Source organism: Eubalaena glacialis, chromosome 3 (assembly GCF_028564815.1).
Source record: "Eubalaena glacialis isolate mEubGla1 chromosome 3, mEubGla1.1.hap2.+ XY, whole genome shotgun sequence".
NCBI lineage: Eukaryota > Metazoa > Chordata > Mammalia > Artiodactyla > Balaenidae > Eubalaena > Eubalaena glacialis.
Window position 1 is genome coordinate 82,892,391 of NC_083718.1, and position 22,280 is coordinate 82,914,670.

At 44.3% G+C, this 22,280-nt stretch overlaps 1 protein-coding gene across 1 annotated transcript; it reads right to left on the minus strand.

The window, feature by feature from the left end:
• Window positions 1-18,592: 18,592 nt before the first annotated feature.
• Window positions 18,593-19,460, minus strand: PRR9 (proline rich 9). The gene is made up of 2 exons (XM_061185982.1): window positions 19,423-19,460; window positions 18,593-18,962 (listed from the first exon to the last, which is right to left on the minus strand). The coding sequence occupies exon 2, from the start codon at window positions 18,941-18,943 to the stop codon at window positions 18,593-18,595; it is 351 nt and encodes a 116-aa protein (XP_061041965.1). The 5' UTR covers window positions 18,944-18,962; window positions 19,423-19,460.
• Between the last annotated feature and the right edge of the window lie 2,820 nt (window positions 19,461-22,280).

A 22,280-nucleotide genomic window follows, 5' to 3' on the forward strand; every position in this document is an offset into this window, starting at 1 on the left:
CAGCTCGGGCCGCTCCACCCCGCAAGCCGGCTTCCTCGCCTAGGGCAGGGAGCTGAGCGGGTGACGGAGGCCGAGAGAGCCTAGCGAGGCCCTGCGTCTCCAGAGGGGGCGGGGGTGCCTCCCGCCGCCGCGCTGGTGCCGCCGCTTCTCCACACGTGCACACGGGGCACTCGCCTCCAGCCCGCCGCCACGCTGTGCTGGATGAGTCTTTCATCCGTTCTCTCTCCTCAACTCCTACACTCCCTGCCCCTACCCTCAGCCCAGGACTTTGGACCTCAACTTGCGCTTAAGAAAATAGAAGCCTTCAGCTGAGAGCTTCCTTGTCTCCCCTCCACCAAAGCAACCAGCCTGCCTGCTTTTGCGCCTGTCTTCCTCATCCTCCCTCCCGTCACAGCTGAGCAGGTGCCCCTCCTCCTCCTAAAGATCTGTCCCTCCACGCGGGTCCTTCCATTCACACACGCTTATTAATACACGCTGTGGACCAGCCACTGCTCTGATGGTAGGGATAGAATCGTGAAGAAGATAGAGAAATTCACGCACTCTTGGAGCTCATATTCTAGTGGGAAAAGTCAGATAATAAACATGCAAAAAATAATATTATTTCAGACAAGAGCTAAGAAGAAAATGAACTCAATACATAGAAAAGAGAATGATGATGATGATGGTGATGGTGATGATGAGGGTGCATGTGTGTATGTGCTTGGGAGGCCATGAATGACCTTTCTGAAGAATTAGCATGTGCGCTGAGACTTAAAACAGTGCGGCTGCCAGAGCTGTTTTTTAAGTCCTCCAGTCCTCAGTTTCTCCTTCCTTTTCTATCTTCAATCTTCCCCTCTCCACCGGATCATTTCTTAGTGTCCTTTATCCTAAGAAAAAACAAACATCAAAAGTTTCCTTGGCTCCTTGTTTCCCTCCAGCTATCACCCCATTTCTCTGTTCATGTTCACAGCCAAACATCTTGAAAAACAGTCGACTAAGACCATCCCTGACTCCGAACCACCCTTTGTTCCTCAGTCCCCTCCCCTATTCTATTCTGGCTTCTGTGCCGTCACCCAGACTACTCTTGTCAAGGCACCAGTGACCTCTGTGCTTCCTGACCTATTAGTGTTGTTTGACCCAACTGATTCTCCTTGCTTTCTTGGGCTCCTCTCTCCTCCAGTCTCTCCAGACCTCTCCTTCCTTCACTGGATGCTCTTGATCAGCTGGCTGACCAGCTCCTCCTCCACTGCCAATCTTGAGACCTTGCAGTGTCCCCTGCTCTGTGGGCCCGCTTCTCTTCTCCTTGGGTGATCGCAGCTATTCCCACAACTTTATTCCCACATTACCTTCTACGTGATGATGACTCTCAAATGTGTATTTCTGGCCGAAACATCTCTGAGTTCCAGACTTAAATATCCAAATATCTATTAGTTTTTATCTCTCTGTAAGGCTCCACCATCCACCAAGCCTGAAACATGGGAGTGTTTCTCCATTTTTTTCTCTCCTTTTCTCCATACATAGAATCCACCTGTTAAAATTTCCTAACAAGCACTTCTCAGACGCATACTCTTCTGTCTCCACTGCTGCCATCTACCATCTTTACCAGTAATAACAGTAACAGGGCCTTTCAGGCTTGCTCTGCCATCCATCCTTTATCAACTTTGCAGATGGAGTCATCTTTTTTTTTTTAAAACATCTTTATTGTAATATAATTGTTTACATTGTTGTGTTAGTTGCTGCTGTATAACAAAATGAATCAGCTATACTTATACATATATCCCCATATATCCTCCTTCTTGTGTCTCCTTCCCACCCTTCCTATCCCACCCCTCTAGGTGGTCACAAAGCACGGAGCTGATCTCCTTGTGCTATGCGGCTGCTTCCCACTAGCTATCTATTTTACATTTGGTAGTGTATATAAGTACATGCCACTCTCTCACTTCGTCCCAGCTTACCCTTCCCACTCCCCGTGTCCTCAAGTCCATTCTCTACGTCTGCGTCTTTATTCCTGTCCTGCTCCTAGGTTCTTCAGAACCATTAAAAAAAAAAATTAGATTCCATATATATGTGTTAGCATACGGTATTTGTTTTTCTCCTTCTGACTTACTTCACTCTGTATGACAGACTCTAGGTCCACACACCTCACTACAAATAACTCAATTTCATTTCTTTTTATGGCTGAGTAATATTCCATTGTATATATGTGCCACATCTTCTTTATCCATTCATCTGTTGTTGGACACTTAGGATGCTTCCATGTCCTGGCTATTGTAAACAGAGCTGCCATGAACATTGTGGTACATGACTCTTTTTGAATTATGGTTTTCTCAAGGTATATGCCCAGTAGTGGGATTGCTGGGTCATATCGTAGTTCTATTTTTAGTTTTTAAAGAAACCTCCATACTGTTCTCCATAGTGGCTGTATCACTTTACATTCCCACCGACAATGCAGGAGTGTTCCCTTTTCTCCACACCCTCTCCAGCATTTATTGTTTGTAGATTTTTTGATGATGGCCATTCTGACTGGTGTGAGGTGATACCTCATTGTAGTTTGGTTTGCATTTCTCTAATGATTAGTGATGTTGAGCATCCTTTCATGTGTTTGTTGGCAATCTGTATATCTTCTTTGGAGAAATGTCTATTTAGGTCTTCTGCCCATTGTTGGATTGGGTTGTTTGTTTTTTTGATATTGAGCTGCATGAGCTACTTCTGTATTTTGGAGATTAATCCTATGTCCGTCACTTCGTTTGCAAATATTTTCTTCCATTCTGAGGGTTGTCTTTTCATCTTGTTCATGGTTTCCTTTGCTGTGCAAAAGCTTTCAAGTTTCATTAGGTCCCATTTGTTTTTATTTCCCTTTCTCTAGGAGGTGGGTCAAAAAGGATCTTGCTGTGATTTATGTCATAGAGTGTTCTGCCTATGTTTTCCACTAAGAGTTTTATAGTGTCTGGCCTTACATTTAGGTCTTAATTCATTTTGAATTTATTTTTGTGTATGGTGTTAGGGAGTGTTTTAATTTCATTATTTTACATGTAGCTGTCCAGTTTTCCCAGCACCACTTATTGAAGAGGCTGTCTTTTCTCCATTGTATATTCTTGCCTCCTTTATCAAAGATAAGGTGACCATATGTGCGTGGGTTTATCTCTGGGTTTTCTATCCTGTTCCATTGATCTATATTTCTGTTTTTGTACCAGTACCATACTTTCTTGATTACTGTAGCTTTGTAGTATAGTCTGAAGTTATGGCACCTGATTCCTTCAGCTCCGTTTTTCTTTCTCAAGATTGCTTTGGCTATTCGGGGTCTTTTGTGTTTCCATACAAATTGTGAAATTTTTTGTTCTAGTTCTGTGAAAAATGCCAGTGGTAGTTTGATAGGGATTGCATTGAATCTGTAGATGGCTTTGGGTAGTGTAGTCATTTTCACAATGTTGATTCTTCCAATCCAAGAACATGGTATATCTCTCCATCTGTTTGTGTCATCGTTAATTTCTTTCATCAGTGTCTTATAGTTTTTTGCATACAGGTCTTCTGTCTCCTTAGGTAGGTTTATTCCTAGGTATTTTATTCTTTTTGTTGCAGTGGTAAATGGGAGTGTTTCCTTAATTTCTCTTTCAGATTTTTCATCATTAGTGTATAGGAATGCAAGAGATTACTGTGCATTAATTTTGTATCCTGCTACTTTACCAAATTCATTGATTAGCTTTAGTAGTTTTCTGGCAGCATGTTTAGGATTCTCTATGTATATTATCATGTCATCTGCAAACAGTGACAGTTTTATTTCTTCTTTTCTGATTTGGATTCCTTTTATTTCTATTTCTTCTCTGATTGCTATGGCTAAAGCTTCCAAAACTGTGTTGAATAATAATGGTGAGAGTGGGCAACCTTGTCTTGTTCCAGATCTTAGTGGAAATGGTTTCAGTTTTGCACCATTGAGAACGATGTTGTCTGTGGGTTTGCCATATATGGCGTTTATTAGGTTGAGGTAAGTTCCCTCTATGCCTACTTTCTGCAGGGCTTTTATCATAAATGGGTGTTGAATTTTGTCAAAGGTTTTTCTGCATCTATTGAGATGATCATATGGTTTTTCTCCTTCAGTTTGTTAGTATGGTTTCTCATATTATTTGATTTGCGTGTATTGAAGAATCCTTGCATTGCTGGGATAAACCCCACTTGATCATGGTGTATGATCCTTTTAATGTGCTGTTGGATTCTGTTTGCTAGTATTTTGTTGAGGATTGTTGCATGTATGTTCATCAGTGATATTGGCCTGTAGTTTTCTTTTTTTGTGACATCTTTGTCTGGTTTTGGTATCAGGGTGATGGTGGCCTCGTAGAATGAGTTGGGGAGTGTTCCTCCCTCTGCTATATTTTGGAAGAGTTTGAGAAGGATAGGTGTTAGCTCTTCTCTAAGTGTTTGATAGAATTCGCCTGTGAAGCCATCTGTTCCAGGGCTTTTGTTTGCTGGAAGATTTTTAGTCACAGTTTCAATTTTAGTGCTTGTGATTGGTCTGTTTATATTTTCTATTTCTTCCTGGTTCAGTCTCAGAAGTTTGTGCTTTTCTAAGAATGTGTCCATTTCTTCCAGGTTGTCCATTTTATTGGCATATAGTTGCTTTCAGTGATCTCTCATGATCTTTTGTAGTTCTTCAGTGTCAGTTGTTACTTCTCCTTTTTCATTTCTATTTCTGTTGATTTGAGTCTTCTCCTTTATTTTCATGATGAGTCTGGCTAGTGGTTTATCAATTTTGTTTATCTTCTCAAAGAACCAGCTTTTAGTTTTATTGATCTTTGCTATTGTGTCCTTCATTTCTTTTTCATTTTTTCTTATCTGATCTTTATGATTTCTTTCCTTCTGCTAACTTTGGGTATCTTTGTTTTTCTTTCTCTAATTGCTTTAGGTGTAAGGTTAGCTTGTTTATTTGAGATGTTTCTTGTTTCTTGAGGTAGGATTGTATTGCTATAAACTTCCCTCTTAGAACTGCTTTTGCTGCATCTCATAGGTTTTGGGCCATCGTGTTTTCATTGTCATTTGTTTCTAGGCATTTTTTGATTTCCTGTTTGATTTCTTCAGTGATCTCTTGGTTATTTAGTAGTGTATTGTGTAGCCTCCATGTGTTTGTATGTTTTACGGTTTTTTTCTTGTAATTGATATCTAGTCTTATCGCACTGTGGTCGGAAAAGATACTTGATATGATTTCAATTTTCTTAAATTTACCAAGGCTTGATTTGTGACCCAAGGTATGATCTATCCTGAAGAATGTTCCACGAGCACTTAAGAAGAAAGGGTATTCTGTTGTTTTTGGATGGAATGTCCTATAAATATCAATTAAGTCCATCATGTTTAATGTATCATTTAAAGCTTGTGTTTCCTTATTTATTTTCATTTTGGTTGATCTGTCCATTGGTGAAAGTGGGGTGTGAAAGTCCCCTACTATGATTGTGTTACTGTCAATTTCCCCTTTTATGGCTGTTAACATTTGCCTTATGTATTGAGGTGCTCCTATGTTGGGTGCATAAATATTTACAATTGTTACATCTTCTTCTTGGATTGCTCCCTTGCTCATTATGTAGTGTCCTTCTTTGTCTCTTGTAATAGTCTTTATTTTAAAGTCTATTTTGTCTGATAGGAGAATTGCTACTCCAGCTTTCTTTTGATTTCCATTTGCATGGAATATCTTTTTCCATCCCCTCACTTTCAGCCTGTATGTGTCCTTAGGTCTGAAGTGTGTCTCTTGTAGACAGCATATATATGGGTCTTGTTTTTGTATCCATTCAGCCAGTCTATGTCTTTTGGTTGGAACATTTAATCCATTTACATTTAAGGTAATTATCGATATGTATATTGTTATTACCATTTTCTTAATTGTTTTGGATTTGTTATTGTAGGTCTTTTCTGTCTCTTTTGTTTCCTGCCTAGAGAAGTTCCTTTAGCATTTGTTGTAGAGCTGGTTTGGTGGTGATGAATTCTCTTAGCTTTTGCTTGCCTGTAAAGCCCTTATTTTCTCCATTGAATCTGAATGACATCCTTGCTGGGTAGAGAAATCTTGGTTGTAAATTTTTCCCTTTCATCACTTTAAATATGTCCTGCCAGTCCCTTCTGGCTTGCAGAGTTTCTGCTGAAAGGTCAGCTGTTAACCTATGGGGGTTCCCTTGTCTGTTATTTGTTGTTTTTCCCTTGCTGCTTTTAATATTTTTTCTTTGTGTTTAATTTTTGATAGTTTGGTAAATATGTGTCTTGGCATGTTTCTCCTTGGATTTGTTGTGTATGTGACTCTCTATGCTTCCTGGACTTGATTGACTATTTCCTTTCCCATATTAGGGAAGTTTTCAACTATAATCTTTTGAAATATTTTCTCAGTCCCTTTCTTTTTCTCTTCGTCTTCTGAGACCCCTATAATTTGAATGTTGGTGCATTTAATGTGGTCCCAGAAGTCTCTGAGACTGTCCTCAATTCTTTTCATTCTTTTTTCTTTATTCTGCTCTGTGGTAGTTATCTCCACTATTTTATCTTCCAGCTCACTTATCTGTTCTTCTGCCTCAGTTATTCTGTTATTGATTACTTCCTGAGAAGTTTTAATTTCATTTATTGTGCTTTTCATCATTGTTTTCTTGCTCTTTAGTTCTTCTAGGTCCTTGTTAAAAGTTTCTTGTATTTTCTCCATTCTATTTCCAAGATTTTGGATCATCTTTACTATCATTACTCTGAATTCTTTTTCAGGTAGACTGCCTATTTCCTCTTCATTTGTTTGGTCTGGTGGGTTTTTACCTCACTCCTTCATCTGCTATGTATTTCTCTGTCTTCTCATTTTACTTAACTTACTGTGTTTGGGGCCTCCTCTTCTCAGGCTGCAGGTTTGTAGTTCCATTGTTTTTGGTGTCTGTCCCCAGTGGGTAATGTTGGTTCAGTGGGTTGTGTAGGCTTCCTGGTGGAGGGGACTGGTTCCTGTGTTCTGGTGGATGAAGCTGGATCTTGTCTTTCTGGTGGGCAGGACTGCATCTGGTGGTGTGTTTTGGGCTGTCTGTGAACTTAGTATGAGTTTAGGCAGCCTCTCTCCTAATGGGTGGGGTTGTGTTCCTGTCTTGCTAGTTGTTTGGCATGGCGTGTCCATCACTGGAGCTTGCTGGTTGTTGAGTGGAGCTGGGTCTTAGCGTTGAGATGAAGATCTCTGGGAGAGCTCTCACCAATTGATATTACGTGGGACCAGGAGGTCTCTGCTGCTCCAGTGTCCTGAACTCGGCTCTCCCACCTCAGAGGCTCAGGCCTGACACCTGGCTGGAGCACCAAGACCCTGTCAGCCACACGGCTCAGAAGAAAAGGCAGAAAAAGAAAGAAAGAAAGAAAGAAAAATAAAGTTATTAAAATAAAAAATTAAAAAATATATTATTAAAATAAAAAATAAAAAAAGTAAGAAAAAAAAAGAGCAACCAAACCAATAAACAAATGCACCATTATAACAAGTGCTAAAAACTAAAGTAAGATAACCATATAAATAAGATACTAGTCAATCACATACAGCAAACCCCAAGTCTAAAGTTGCTCCCAAAGTCCACCACCTCAATTTTGGGATGATTCGTTTTCTCTTCAGGTATTCCACAGATGCAGGGTACAACAAGTTGATTGTGGAGATTTAATCCACTGCTCCTGAGGCTGCGTGGAGAAATTTCCCTTCTCTTCTTTGTTTGCACAGCTCTTGGGGTTCAGCTTTGGATTTGGTCCCACCTCTGCATGTAGGTCACCCTCTTGCATCTGTTCTTCGCCCAGATAGGAGAAGGTTAAAGGAGTTGCTGATTAGGGGGCTGTGGCTCACTCAGGCTGGAGAGAGGGAGGGGTACGGAATGTGGGGTGAGCCTGCAGAGGCAGAAGCCAGTGAGACGTTGCAACAGCCTGGGGGCACACCGTTTGTTCTCCCAAGGAAGTTGTCCCTGGATCACGGGACCCTGGCAGTGGCGGGTTGCATTGGTTCCCAGGAGAGGATGTGTGGATAGTGACCTGTGCTTGCACACAGGATTCTTGGTGGCTGCAGCAGCAGCCTTAGTGTTCCATGCCCGTCTCTGGTGTCCGCACTGACAGTTGCAGCTCACACCCATCTCTGAAGCTCGTTTAGGCAATGCTCTGAATCCCCTCTCCTCGTGCACCCCAAAACAATAGTCTCTTGCTTCATAGGCAGTTCCAGACTTTTTCCTGGACTCCCTCCTGGCTAGCTTTGGCACACTAGCTCTCTTCAGGCTGTGTTCACGCAGCCACCCCCAGTCCTCTCCCTGGAATCTGACCTCCGAGGCCGGAGCCTCAGCTCCCAGCCCCACCCGCCCTGGTGGGTGAGCAGGCAAGCCTCTCAGGCTGGTGAGTGCTGGTCGACACCAATCCTCTGTGTGGGAATCTCTCCGCTTTGCCCTCTGCACCCCTGTTGCTGCGCTCTCCTCTGTGGCTCTGAAGCTTCCCCGCCTGGCCACCCCTGGTCTCCGCCAGTGAAGGGGCTTCCTAGTGTGTGGAAACTTTTCCTCCTTCACAGCTCCCTCCCAGAGGTGAAGGTCCTGTCCCTATTCTTTTATCTGTGTTTTTTTTTTCTTTTGCCCTACCCAGGTACGTGGGGAGTTTCTTGCCTTTTGGGAATTGTGAGGTCTTCTGCCAGCATTCAGTAGGTGTTCAGTAGGAGTTTTTCCACATGTAGATGTATTTTTGATGTATTTGTGGGGAAAAAGGTGGTCTCCAGGTCTTACTCCTCCACCATCTTGAAGGTCCTGGCCAGATGGAGTCATCTTTTAAAGCCCTGAATCAAATCAAATGTTTCTTCTCTGCTTAAAACCCTTTAGGGTCTTCCCATTGCACTTTGAATAAAACCCTAACATCATTTATACAGCTTGAGGTCTGGTGGAATATGTGGTCATTCATATTAACAAGCATACACACATGCGTGTACATATTCATCCTGGCCACGATGTCCCTGAGCCAAGATAACCGGTCTGGGGCTCATCAGTGTCTTGCAGACCCAATACCCAGTATGATGCCTGACACATAATTGGTGTTCAAAAATACTCGTTGAATAACAGATTAATGAAGGAAGTTTATTTGATATCATATTGAGTTTTACTGAATGGGAAGAGATTATGAATGTTACCATTAACTTTGGAAGGTATTATGGAGAACATCTATTTTAAGTATAATGCAGAGTCTGGAGCCAGCCAGCCTGGATTTAAAACTCAACTTTCTTAGTTATTATCTGTGAGACCCTAACTTACTTCACTTCTTTGAACCTCAGTTTCTTGTCTATAAAATAATGATAATAAGATGGCCTACTGCTATTATATATAGAATGGATGAACTACAAGGTCCTACTGTATAGCACAGGGAACTATATTCAATATCTTGTGATAAACCATAATGGAAGAGAATAAAAGGAAAAGAATGTATACACGTGTGTAACTGAATCACTTTGCTGTACAGCAGAAATTAACACAACACTGTACAACCATGTAAACTATACTTCAAGAAAATAAATTAAAAAAAAGATGGCCTACTTCTTTTGGTTGTTATAAGGATTATAATGGTTAATATACATGAAATGCTTAGAAAATATCTGCCACAGAGTATTTGCCATTATTATTATTATTATTATTATTATTACTCTACTCTCTACCTGGTACAGGAATGACTCCAACATTCCTGGCAGGTAGTTTTGCAATTCTAGTGATGGGGAATGCTCTCCCTGAAATCTTGAGCTACTTCTAACAAAATTCAAAGCTATTTGTTGTAGGATTGGCCCCCTTCATTAGCATGGAACTCTATGCTAATAGCGACTCTATGCTAATTGTACTTAAAGGTTGATTCCGTGACCCAATTCCAATGTGTGTGTGCGGGGTTCTCCCACACTAACAAGCAATTTCCAGACACCAGCTGGGTGTCCTAATAACTCAACTTAATTCTGACACTATCTACCTGGAGATGACATCAGATTCCACAGGTTAAGAGCTCAGTTGTACAAGATTGCACCTTCCCCTTTGCCCACCCCCACCCCCAAGTGCAAATGCCAGTCGCTAGTCCAGATTGTTACCTGTGCTTCTGAGGGACTGGCTAGAGAAATCAGTTTCCCTGTACGACTCCCTCCTTGGGTTCCATTAATTTGCAAAAGCAGCTGCAGAATTCAAAGAAACATTTTACTCACTAGATTACCAGTTTATTATGAAAGGATGTAACTCAGGAACAGCCCGATGGACAGATGCAGAGATGCATAGGGCAAGGTATGGGGAAAGGGCCCAGAGCTTCCATGTCCTCATGGGGAGTGCCACTCTCCCCTAATCTCCATGTGTTTACCAAACCTGGAAGTTCTCTGAACCCAGTCCTTTTGGGTTTTTATGGAGATGTCATTATATAGGCATGATTGATTAAAACATCGGTCATTGGTGATTGGTTCAAGCTTTAGGCCCTCTCCCCTCCTCAGAGGTCAGGGGGTGAACTGAAAGTTTCAACCCTCCAATCACTTGGTTGATAACCGGCCCCCATCCTTAGGTAGGGCCCCAAAGTCACCTCATTAATATAACAAAAGACAGCTCTATGGTTTTCTTAGGAAATTCCAAGGGTTTTAAGAGCTCTGTGCCAGAAATGAGGATGAAGACCAAAATTATATTTTTTATTATAAATCACAGTATTACAGTAATAATCTTAATAATCCCTCGTATTTTACCAGTTACAAAGTGCTTTCACAAATATCTCATTTGATCCTGAGGATAGCCATCGAGGAGAAGTGTGGGTGAGTGATTGTCATTTCAATTTTACAGATATAGAAACTGAGGCTGGGAGATTTGCCCAAGGTCATGCAGCTACTAAGTAACCCAGGGCTCCATTATAAAAAAATTTCCAGGCGAAGTGCTTGTCCACCATGGCTGTGTAAAATCATCCACTGGGACCATGAAAAAATATTTGAACTTTTCCCTATATTTATCTCATCCTTTAAAATCATCTACATTTTACGTTTGTTTTCTAACTTATATGATGTTAGGATGATGGTGCGTATTGATTGCTTATAAATAACATATATGTATTATATGACGAGCTCAAATAAAACTTTAAACTTTTCATTAAAGTATACATCTAGAAAAGTGTAAATATCATGAGTGTACCGCTCAATGAATTTTCACAAACTGAACACACCAAGGTAAGCAGCTGCCAGATCAAGAAACAGAATATTACCAGTGATATTACCATGGTCTCCCTTCTGCTCCCTTCCATTTATTACCATCCGCCCCCAACTCCTGTAACAGCTATCCTGATCTCTACAACACAGATTTGCTTTGCCAGTTTTTGCACCTTATGTAAATGATATAAATGGAACCATACAGCATGCTTTATGTTGAGCCATATGAAATTGTCAATATTCAACAATTTTTGATCTTCATAAAGGCAATTTCATGTGGTTCACCCTAATACTTTGTGTGTGTGTGTGTTTCCTTTCTCCCTCACTTAATTTTTACTTGTGAGAATCATCTATGTTGATGTGTGTAGCTGTACATCATTCGTACGCATCACTGTATGATATCACATTATGTGACTGTACCACAATTAGTTTATTCATTGATGGGCATTTGCATAGTTTCTGATATCTGGCTATTATGAGTAATACTATAATGAAAATTCTAATATCTGACTTTTAGTGACCATGTGCCGGGTATATGTCTAGGAGAGGAGTTCCTCCGTCATTGGCTCTCCTGATATTCAGCTGCAGTAATTGCTGCCAAAGAGTTTTCCAAAGTGGCTGCACCAATTTGCACTCCCGCAACCTCTCCAACACTGCACATTCTGTCTTTTTAATTTTAGCTCTTCCAGTGCATGTGCTGTTGAGGTTTCAATTTGTACTTCTCTGATGAATAATGAGGTGAATATGTCTTTTTCATGTGCTCATTGGTCATGCGCAAATATTTTGCATTAAAAGGTAGTGCACCGTAAAGAGTTTCAAGACTTGGGAAGAGTGCGATATTTTCTCTAATAGCCTGGACTGCTTTTTTCTCAGACTGCTGTGTGGGAGGAAGTCCCTGTCTTCTGGTGCTGAGACCAGGGGAAAGGGAGTGGGCGCAAATGGAGAGGGGACATGAAGACTTCCCCTTCTTCTTTCTGCAGGGTTGGCCCTGGGTGTGAGAAACTTGTTCTGCATCCAGCACTCAGTTTTCTGCCCTGATGTGGTGTGTTCCTGGTCCTGGGGTCCTGGGGCAGATGTCTTTTCAGTGACTGGCTGGCAAAGGCTGTTTTCACTACATTCAGAGCAACCTGTTAGGAATTTAAGTGCAAGACTAAGTGAGACTTAAAAGACTAATAAAATATCTAGTCCAAACTTCCTATAACCTTCTTGGGTAGTCATTGGCCTCTTCTCGCATACTTTCAGTGACGGTGAACTCACTACTGCATGTGAAATCCTTTTCATTGCTGGGCCATTTAATTCCTGATATGAACAGAAATCTGCCTTTCTGTACCCTGAACTCACGGACCCATGCTCTTTCCTCTGGGATCACATTTGAAAGGTCTGAAGACAGCTGTCGTGTGCCCTCTAAGTCTTGCCATCTTTGTATGAAACTCCCCCATTTCTCACTCATGGCTCACGTGACAAGAGACCTTGCCCTTCTGCTCACATTCATTTGGATAGAGTAAAAGTTGGTCAGTGTCCGCCTTCAAGGGCAGTGTCCAGGAGACTCCAGAGGCTGCTGACCTGCCCATCTCCCTTGCAGATGCATCTCTCTCTGTGTTAGCACACAGAGAGCTGCCTCTGCTCCCAGCCTCCACATGGCCAGCTCCTTCAGATCATTCACTTTTCCATTCAGACCTCACGTGCTAAGATAGGCTTTTCCAGACTACCCGACTAAACAGACTTCCTCACCAGACACTGTCTCCTCACCTTGTTTTATTCTCTATATTTTCTTATTTATGCATTTGCTTAGTTGCTTTTCGTCTGTCTTCCTGCATTCATCTAAGCTCTGGGAGGCAGATCTTTATGTATCTAATTCACCACTGTATCTCCAGTGCTTGGAACAGTGCTGGCCCATACAAGGCTCTCAGATTTTCTTTAAAGGAAAGAAATGGTGGGGTCCAGATTTGAATCCCGGCAGTCTGATTCCTGAGCTTACGTCCTGAACCCCCATGCACGTTGCCCCCACCCCATACGTTATTTAACTCTGTCTTGCACATTTAGCCTTCCTCCCACTCTGTTAGATGCTACATCTCTGTGCTCTTGCCTTCGCAAGCACCTGGCTTTGGCTGGGCCCCAGTGTGCGCGGCCATCTCTGACTCAGGCCCAGTGCTTCCATGGCCAGTAGGTGGTGCTGTTGGGAAGAGAAAAGGGGTCCCCAGGGCTTTTAAAGGCTGGCCAGTGGTTGAGACTGCTGGAGAGGAGGAGAGATGGGGACCTTCTGGTTAGATGGCTCTGCCAGCCCACCTGCCTCTTCTTCTAGCCATTTCCAGGTGTGAGGCCAGTGTCTGTGGGAGAGAAGGGAGAGCAGGAGTGGGTGAGTTCAGACCCGGCGCCCATTGGCTGAGATGTCCTGGGGCTAATGATGGTAGTGGGGATGGAGAGGGAAGACGTGGGGATATCCCCCACTATACTACCTCTCTGAGCCAGGACCTGCCAGTTCGTGCTTATACAGGGCTGATCTGGGCACCTGCCAGTTGATCTAATGTTCTTCAGCCAACACACACACACACACACACACACACACACACACACACACACACACAGAATGGGGCTAGGGAAGGGGGCCAGGCCGCAGGCACTAAGCCTTCTGGGCTTGCGGTTTTCCGGAGAGGTCTTCCTATTCCAACCTTGAGCTGCAAGTTTCTCCAGTGTGGAGAGTCTCATCTGCTCTCCCTCTGTATTCCCGTACCATCAAGCATCGTGTCTTATACATGCAGGTACCTGGTTAGGGTGATCATATCGTCTTGGTTCTTGGGGGACTATCCCAATGTTAACACCAAAGTCCTGCATCCTGGGAACCCCCTCAGTTCCAGGCCAGCCAGGATGATTTTGGTCACCCTAACAATAAAAGAAGCCTCCTTCATCTCTGCCTCAGAGGACATGCTGGTTGGCTGACTCCGAGAGTGTCTAAGACTTAATGTGGTTGGTCCTGTGAAGACAGCCAAAGAGCACAGCCAGGCCCACCGGCCACCATCTGGGGCTCTCGTGCTGACAGGAGACACAGGCCACTCACACACAAGGCAGCTGTAAGGGAACACAGACCCCTAGGGACCAGTGTGGGTGCATGGCGCCCAGGCTGAAGTGCTGCAGGGGTCTCCCTCTACATTTAGGAAGTGGGCCTGACATCATGGAAGGTTTCCTGGAGGAGGTGAGTTTGAAACACATGGGTTGGCAGACACAAGCAGGAGGAGAATCCTGGGTTGGAGAGGGGCAGGTGCAGGCGGTAAGGAGGTTACGATGGTTGTCAAGTGCACATGCGCGTGAAACAGATGGACCACACTGGCTCAGGAGAGAAAGGAGGTCCAGAAGGCAAGGTAGTAAGGAATAAAGGGGAAAGAGGTGTGCTAAACCCTGGCTGAGAAGATTGGATTTGGAAGTTAGTGAGGAATTACTGCAAGGTGCCACTCAGGGCTGAAGTGTTTGGACCAAAACACATATTTAGAAAAGTCCTAAATTTGGGGGAGCCACTTCCCATCACTTACCTGTCCTCCTCCTTTCCTTTAGCCTCAAGCCGTGGTCCACTCTCTGTGGGTCGCCAGGAGTTTGGGCCCCCAAAGGGCCTCTGGGGAGTATATTAGAGGTCAGAGTAATTTCCTCTGTCTCCTGACCTCAGGGTCAGGTCTTCTGAATCTCCCTGTCCCACTAGGCTCCTCTGCCCCCAGTTCCAACTCTGCCCAAGAGAATTAGATGCATGAGGTGAGTCTCAGTGCTAGACAAGCGGAGGGAAGCTTAGCTGTCACACTGGTATCCTCACCCGCTAGTTGTACACCTCCAGTTCGTAGAAGCATGACAAGTCCAAAAGCAGCTCCTGTCACCAGCAAACAGAGCTCATCATATGAATTTTCTTAAACTGAACCCAAATTTGTAATTTCTGCCTATTTCTCTTCCAACTCCATTCTTTGCAAACTCACAGAAATCCATTTCCTCCCTCACAAAAGCCCTTAAAATTCTTGAGCACAGCTATCCTGCTCCTTTGGCCAATTTCTTCTCTAGACTAAAGAGATTTCAACAGTTGCTACAGTGAAAGTCCTCAGGCCATGGTTCCATCACGCATCCCCCTCCCCTGGGGCCTCTGGAGCCTGGCACGGGGCCTGTGCAGAGCGGTTCTCCACAAACAGCTACCGAAGGAGTGGATGAATCCCACCACCCTCCTTTATGCTCCTGTCAGTTTGCATCTTCTTCTCCTGGCACACAGAGCCCATGGGTCCCACGCTTGTCACATATTGAGTTAACTGGGTCAAAAGTTGAAGTAAAATCAAGTTAGAGAAAATTTAATAGTTTATGGTACGAACAAAAGGACAGTTTGCAGAACTGGAAGACTTCTAGCAGAAAGTGGCAAGAAGCTGAGAAAAAGAGGGTCGTAGCTTGGTTTCTTTTCTTTCTTTCTTTTTTTTGATGTGGACCATTTTTAAAGTCTTTATTGAATTTGTTACAATATTGCTTCTGTTTTATGTTTTGGTTGTTTGGCCCTGAAGCATGTGGGATTTTAGTTCCCTGACCAGGGATCAAACCCACACCCACTGCACGGGGGAGCAAAGTCTTAACCACTGGGCCACCAGGGAAGTCCCTATAGCTCTGTTTCTAAAGTGAAGAAGTACATTGATCTCTAACGTGATTGGCCACTAGAAGCCTGCATCCCTTTTTGGCTAACGGTGTTACACAAAATTACTCTTTTGTAGCTGATTGGCTGGGAAGCTATGAAATCATGCTGACATGAGGAAAGCTTAAGTTTGCTTATGGTCAGAAGCCAACATTTTGGGGGAATCAGGACAGTTTTAGTTTTGGTTATGTGGCTGTGGGTGTTTGGTGGAGGGATATATGAAAACTATGACATCTGTTTGTGGTTTTCTTTAACAATTGTCAACAAAGACTCCTAGCATCTGGGACTCTCCCTGGTAATACCCGCCAGCACCACCCCCCCCACCCGCTTCTGAAAGGCTTCAGCTCAGATGCAAACAACTGAGGGAGTCTAGCTGCCGTGGCCTTGGTCTTGGCTGTCCCCATGGCCCAGGTCTGTGTCACTAGGACCCCAGCCTGTGGAAAGACAGCTCTCTAGCTCTGCACAGGGATGCTGCCTGCTTGGATCTTCAGCACCTGGCACTTGGTAGGTGATCAGTGAGCGCTTCTTAGGTGCATGAATGAATGAATGAGAAGAAGACAGCTTCTAGAAACTTCATCTGTGTGCCATGGGCACCTTCCTCATGCAAATAAGAGTCTGTTGTGGAGTCAAGAGAAACTCCGGTTAGAATCTTGACTTCACTACTTACTAGCTTTGTGATGCCATACCAGTTCCTTAACAAAAGGGCAATATACACCCCCTGAGGCTACTGTCAGTCTTCCCTTAGAGAATGTGCGTAGACCTCAGGGCCTGGCACTTGCCATCTGCAGACTCAGTGAGTGCCTGAGGGCTCCATGTTGCCACTTGAAATCTCCCCCAAATCATCCTCCAGCTCTTTCTTGCCTTAGAAAATCTCTAAGATTGAGACACTGGGGCGGTCCCAGTGCTGGAAAGACCTCAGTTCAGCCAAACAGCTGAGACCTTGGGCTCCCCTTCAGGGAGGGGCTGTCCTGGCCATCCATGGGGGCACAGCCATACAGGCTGAGGAGAAAGGGGGACCCGGGGAATGAAGGAGGAACTTCTTTACCCCTCAGGAGGCTGGCCCTTGACTCAAGCCTCAGGGCCCAGGTCAGACCTCAGGGCACAGCTGAGAAACCACCATTGGTTCTCTCCTGTAAGTCTGGAGTCTACTCGGCCCTTTCATGCAACCTCAGAGCCCACAGCCTTGTGTATCCTCCACAACTGGGCAGTGACAGGGTGCAGGGAGGTGACCCATGCTGCCTGACTTTTCTGAAATCTGACCGGATGGTAGGGCAGAGTTTGTGTTCATCTCAGAGGCACACCTAGGTCTTCCTTCTGACAGGGATGCTATGCTTGTGGGTATCATGGCTCTTCCATGTAACTCCCCTCCTACCCATTTTAGCCCTTTTGTCTGGGAAACAAGGATCAGAGAGGAAAGATGCTGTAGTGGAAAGAATCCTGGACCTGAAGTTTTGAGGCCCCAGCCCCAGGTGGATTTTCTCAGGTGTAAAATGTGGGCATAGGTGAGCCTATGATATATTGTGGATGGGGGTGCGATGGTCCAGGTGCCCCTTAAGGAGGCTCCTTTCAGCATGGCTCTTCTATGTACCTTAGAGGGCTGTTTCTTAAAGGTATTTAAAAAAAAAATTAATTAATTAATTTTTGGCTGCGTTGGGTCTTTGTTGCTGTGCGTGGGCTTTCTCTAGTTGCGGTGAGCGGGGGCTACTCTTTGTTCCGGTGTGCGGGCTTCTCATTGTGGTGGCTTCTCTTGTTGCAGAGCACGGGCTCTAGGCGCCCGGGCTTCAGGAGTTGTGGCTCACGGGCTCTGGAGCGCAGGCTTAGTAGTTGTGGCGCACGGGCTTAGTTACTCTGTGGCATGTTGGATCTTCCGGGACCAGGGCTCGAACCCGTGTCCCCTGCATTGGCAGGTGGATTCTCAACCACTGTGCCACCAGGGAAGCCCTGGAGGGCTCTTTTTTATTCCTATTCCAGAGTCTCAAGAAAGGAAAAAATAGTCATCACAAGCACAGCAGGTGGTTGGTTGGTGGAGAGGAATGAGCACACATCAAGTCAGGCATCAGTTTTAGGATCAGCTTTATTCTGCATTTTACCTTCACCAGGGAGAAGAAAGCAAAGAAGCTGGAGAACAGACCAGCCTGCCCCACACAGTCACAAATCACATCTCTAAAGAGTATACATGGTGGAAACAAAGGGCCTAAAGCAGGTCAGCAATGAAGCACAAAGATCAACCACCAGGACCCCAAACATTTCATCTCGTCTTTCCTTATTGGCTGTTTGGAATAAATCATTTACATTTCATTTAGTTTCCTTTTCTAAAGCACAACCAACATTCCAACATCTAATCATTTTCTGTTCTTTTTTGGGGATGCAGAGACAAAATTACCCAGTTTTTGATTTTTGCAACATCATCAACTTCTTCTCCACACGCATGGTGGTGGTGATCCACACAAAGTCCACCAAAATTCAGTTTGTTTTGAGGCTCAGGTGAGAGGTTGACACTCTGAAAGAAGGATGGAGGCATCCTTGGCTGTTACACGCCCAGGGTTGGGTGAATTTTTGCCCCAAAGGAGCTGAACTAGGCTTCTGTGGTTGCCCCTGATAACCACATCACTCCTACAGCAGAGACATTCTAATAGATTGTTGACAACAACATTTATTCACAGAGGTTGAGGAAATACAGAGAGAACTGTCTTCAGCGACACAGACCAAGCCCTGGAATACTGAAGAAGCCAGGAAGCAAGAGCAGGGTGCGCATAGACGTACCCATAGGAGAAGGTCACCATGACAGGGGTTGAAGTTGGGCTGGGGTCATCTTCTTGACCCCCAAATGGCATTATGAGCATCTACTTTCCCTTGCCAGGGGGTAAGCACTTCTCCTGGACTTTCTGTGGGCAAACCTCCACATGTTTTGTCTGAGATATCTCCTGGCATGGCTCCAAACACTGAGGTGGGCTTTGGTCTTGACATAGAGGTAGGCATGGGTCTTGGCCTTGCTGTAAGAAGTTTTCTTGGTATAACTCCTGGCACTGAGGAAGACACACCTCTTGAGCTTGCACTGGGCACTTCTTTTGGCAAGGGTGCTGGCATGGGGGGAGGCACACCTCCTCAGCCTTTGCCTGGCAATGCCCTTGGGTCTTTTGAAGACATGCAGGAGGCACGCATGGCTGATTGCACTGCTGCTTATTAAAGGACATCCTAGGGTGATTTGCAGGACTGAAACAAACACAAGCTTTGAAATTATTTGCATTAACAGTAACAGGCTGGGAATTGGGGGGATGAAGGATTGTTAGAGGGGAACGGGGAGCGAATGATTATTAACACTAAGAACTCATTTCTCTGCTGATTTTTATTCCTTTCTCTTTTCTATCCCTACTTCAGCTTTCTCTGACACCCGTCTCCTAGGTGGGGATATTCTCAGAGTTTTTGTCAATATCTATAGGCCAAAACTCCTAAACCCAATCCTTCCATGGGCCTTTTCCTTCTCTCCTATTTGACTAATCTTTTTGAAAATTAGATGCAGGAGACTAGATAGAATACACAGAATGGTTTGAGAAGCCCAAGAAATGGCAAACAACTTCAAAAATCAGTAGAAAATACAGTCCAGTAGAGGAAGAGAATAGTAGCCTCCCCGAGACAGAGCAGAAAGGGAGAGAGAGGACACAGATGTCCCCACTTACCTGATCATCAACAAGCCTCAACAAAGGATGTGGATGGAGGAGGCTAGCCTGATAAGGACTTTTATATAGTGCTTGGTCCAGCCTCCTGCAAGACAGACCGGCCACGTGGGCTGAGGTTTTAATTGTGGAGTCACCATAACGAGCTTCCTCTGAAATTGCCCATGGTTTGAGTCACTGCTTGGGATGCCTGTTAATCAGCCTCCATTTTGACCTCTGGGTCCTCACCAGACCTCAGCAGGGAGGGGCTCCTGTCAGATCTCTCTTCTTAAAGGCAGCCACATAAGAACGTTCATAAAACGTTATCTCTGTCTCAAAACTAGGACTGGGTTCCTTGCCTGCCCAAACTGGCTCAGGATGTGGTGAGAGATAAGATCCACCTTGCTCATCTTGTCTTCACCCATGGGGAGAATTTATGCCTAAAGCCTGGGGTCTGTCTGGGTCAAGGGCTCATATGGCCACTTTCAGGCATTTCCACTGGATGCTTCTTCAAAGTCACACTCATAAGACCCAAGCAAACAAAGGACCTACAGCATCCTGGAGAAAGTGATTTTCCTGAATGGAGGTCTTGAGAGAAATTGGAGTCATTTGTTACTCTTGGGTTGTAAAGTAGGCTGGAGGGGAAGAGAAAGGAGGGAGAAGGCAGATAATCTTCACCTTCTCAACCTTGATTTATGACACTTCTAAGAGTGGAGTTATTCAGAGTTTTCATAGTGACAAAAAAACAGGACGGAACAAGGTTAATCTGTCTCCTTGCCTTCTGGAAAAACATTTTTTAGAACTCAGGTCAATAAAAGCCAGGGGGATGAAAGGAAAAGTTTCAAAGCAAACACACCCAGTTTTCTCTGCTTGTAAGTCTCTGTTTGGGTTGTCACTTCTACCTTGTTTGTCCTCCCTTTCCAGGCCTGTAGAAATCTTAAGCATTTGTCAAGGCTCCACTCAAGTCTATTATATTCCAAGGAGACTTTCCTGATTACTCTAAACTAGAAACACATTTGTCTCTTTCTGAACTCCCATAGAATCTATTGTTTGTGCTATTTATATGACATTTACTATCATTATTGAGAATTCCAGTTATTTATGTACAAGATCTTATTATTATACTGGGTTGTAGGTTCTAGATGGTAGGGCCTGTGCCATAGATAGAGTAAGTGGAAGATAAAAGATTATTGATGGAGTAAATGCATTAAGTAAAGAATGAAGAAGGTGAATGTGGGAGACAACGGGGTGTAGAGGAGGATTTCATGTAATGGAAAAATGGGAAAACATTCATTATAAAAGAAGCCCCTAGATCATAATGTGGTGAATTGTGCTTGTTTGCTAAAGTTGAACAAATTCCAGGGACTTTAAAGATTCAGGTAGGTTTAGGTCATTTCCTAAAAGACGTATTTGGCTAAAATCAGGAAATCCTTCAAAGATTTATATAGTTTTTGGATGCTTGCTCCTGAAAATGTTTTCAAAAGGTGAGCTGGGGGAGACCAGGTGATATTTTGTCCTTTAGGACTGGTGCATGGAGGATTGATGTAGCACCAACGTGGTCCCCCTCAGTGTCCTGGTGAGAGACAAATGCCTGGATGGGGAGGGGTCAGAGGCTGGCCAGGGGAGTGGTGCTGATGTTCCTGTGAGGGATGTGATCTTTGGGAGGCTGTGGTGGGAGTGGGGGTGTGTGGGATGAGGAGAGGGATTTGGAAGATCCATGGGGGTAACTGAAGAGATAGGTCATTTGGAGAATCTGGGAACTGGATGATCAGGTGTAGAATGGGGACTCTCCTCCTCCTTTTCCTTCTCCTCTTTTTTCATCTCTTCCTTCCATTTCTCCTTTCCCTCTTCATGGCCTTAATCTTTTGTGTGGAATGCTGTCTAAGAGACAAAGCAACCCCCCTGAAGTCCTAGGAGGCAAAGAATTCTCTGTCACTGAGTTTATTCATTCATTCTTTCAGTCATTCTTGGCCCTGCTTTCAAGGGGCTCACAGTCTCATGGGAAAGATGGGCGGAGGTAAGTCCCCACATCCCAGAAGAAGGCCCCTTCATTAGCCTTGAGTGGAAGGTCCTGGAAGGCTCTGGGGGAACAGATGTCTGTGCTGTGTTTTACTGGACAGTAGGAATTACTGCCCAGGAGGGTGGGCAGGGAACTTCCAGGAAGCCTGGAGGAAGGAATCCTTGTTAGAAGCCTGTTGAGATGAGAAGAGAGCCTGAGGCTGACTCAGAAAAGGGGTGGGTGAGAGATTAGGGGAGGAGACCTGCTTGGTTGAGATCTCCAAGTTTTCTGCAGCAGGATGCCTGAGAAGACCTTGCTCATGCCACATGGATTTCTGTGTTTTTGGCTGAGCCTAAGGAGAAGGAGACCAAATAGAAGTGCAGAACAATGGAGAAACCAGGTCACGGTCTCATGGAGGGGGGTGAAGGCAGTTAAGAAAAGCCCAGAGCTCACTTCCTCTCAAAGAACTTTCTGCCTGACACTGCTGATTACGTTGAAGTGGGTCCAGTGCAATCACAAGGGTCTTTCAATGTGAAGAGGCAGAAGGGTCAGTGTCAGAGTGATGTGATGTGATGTGAGAAAGACTTGGCCATTGCATGTTTTGAAGATGGAAGGAGACCCCAGGCCAGGAATGTGGGCAACCTCCAGAGGCTGGAAAAGGCAAGGAAACAGATCCTCCCCTAGAGCCTCCAGAAAGAAATGTAGCCCTGCTGGCATTTTGATTTTAGCCCAGAGAGAACTGTGTTAGACTTCTGACTTTCAGAACTGGATCATAATAAATTTCTGATGTTAAAAAAAATTCTTTTTATTGAGGTATAGCTGTTTTACAATGTTGGGTTAGTTTTCCTGTACAGCGAAGTGAAGTAGAGTTCCCTGTGC

Bases quoted from the DNA above. Each gene is read 5' to 3' on its own strand.
- PRR9 (XM_061185982.1), bottom strand. From the start codon at position 18,943: ATGTCCTTTAATAAGCAGCAGTGCAATCAGCCATGCGTGCCTCCTGCA.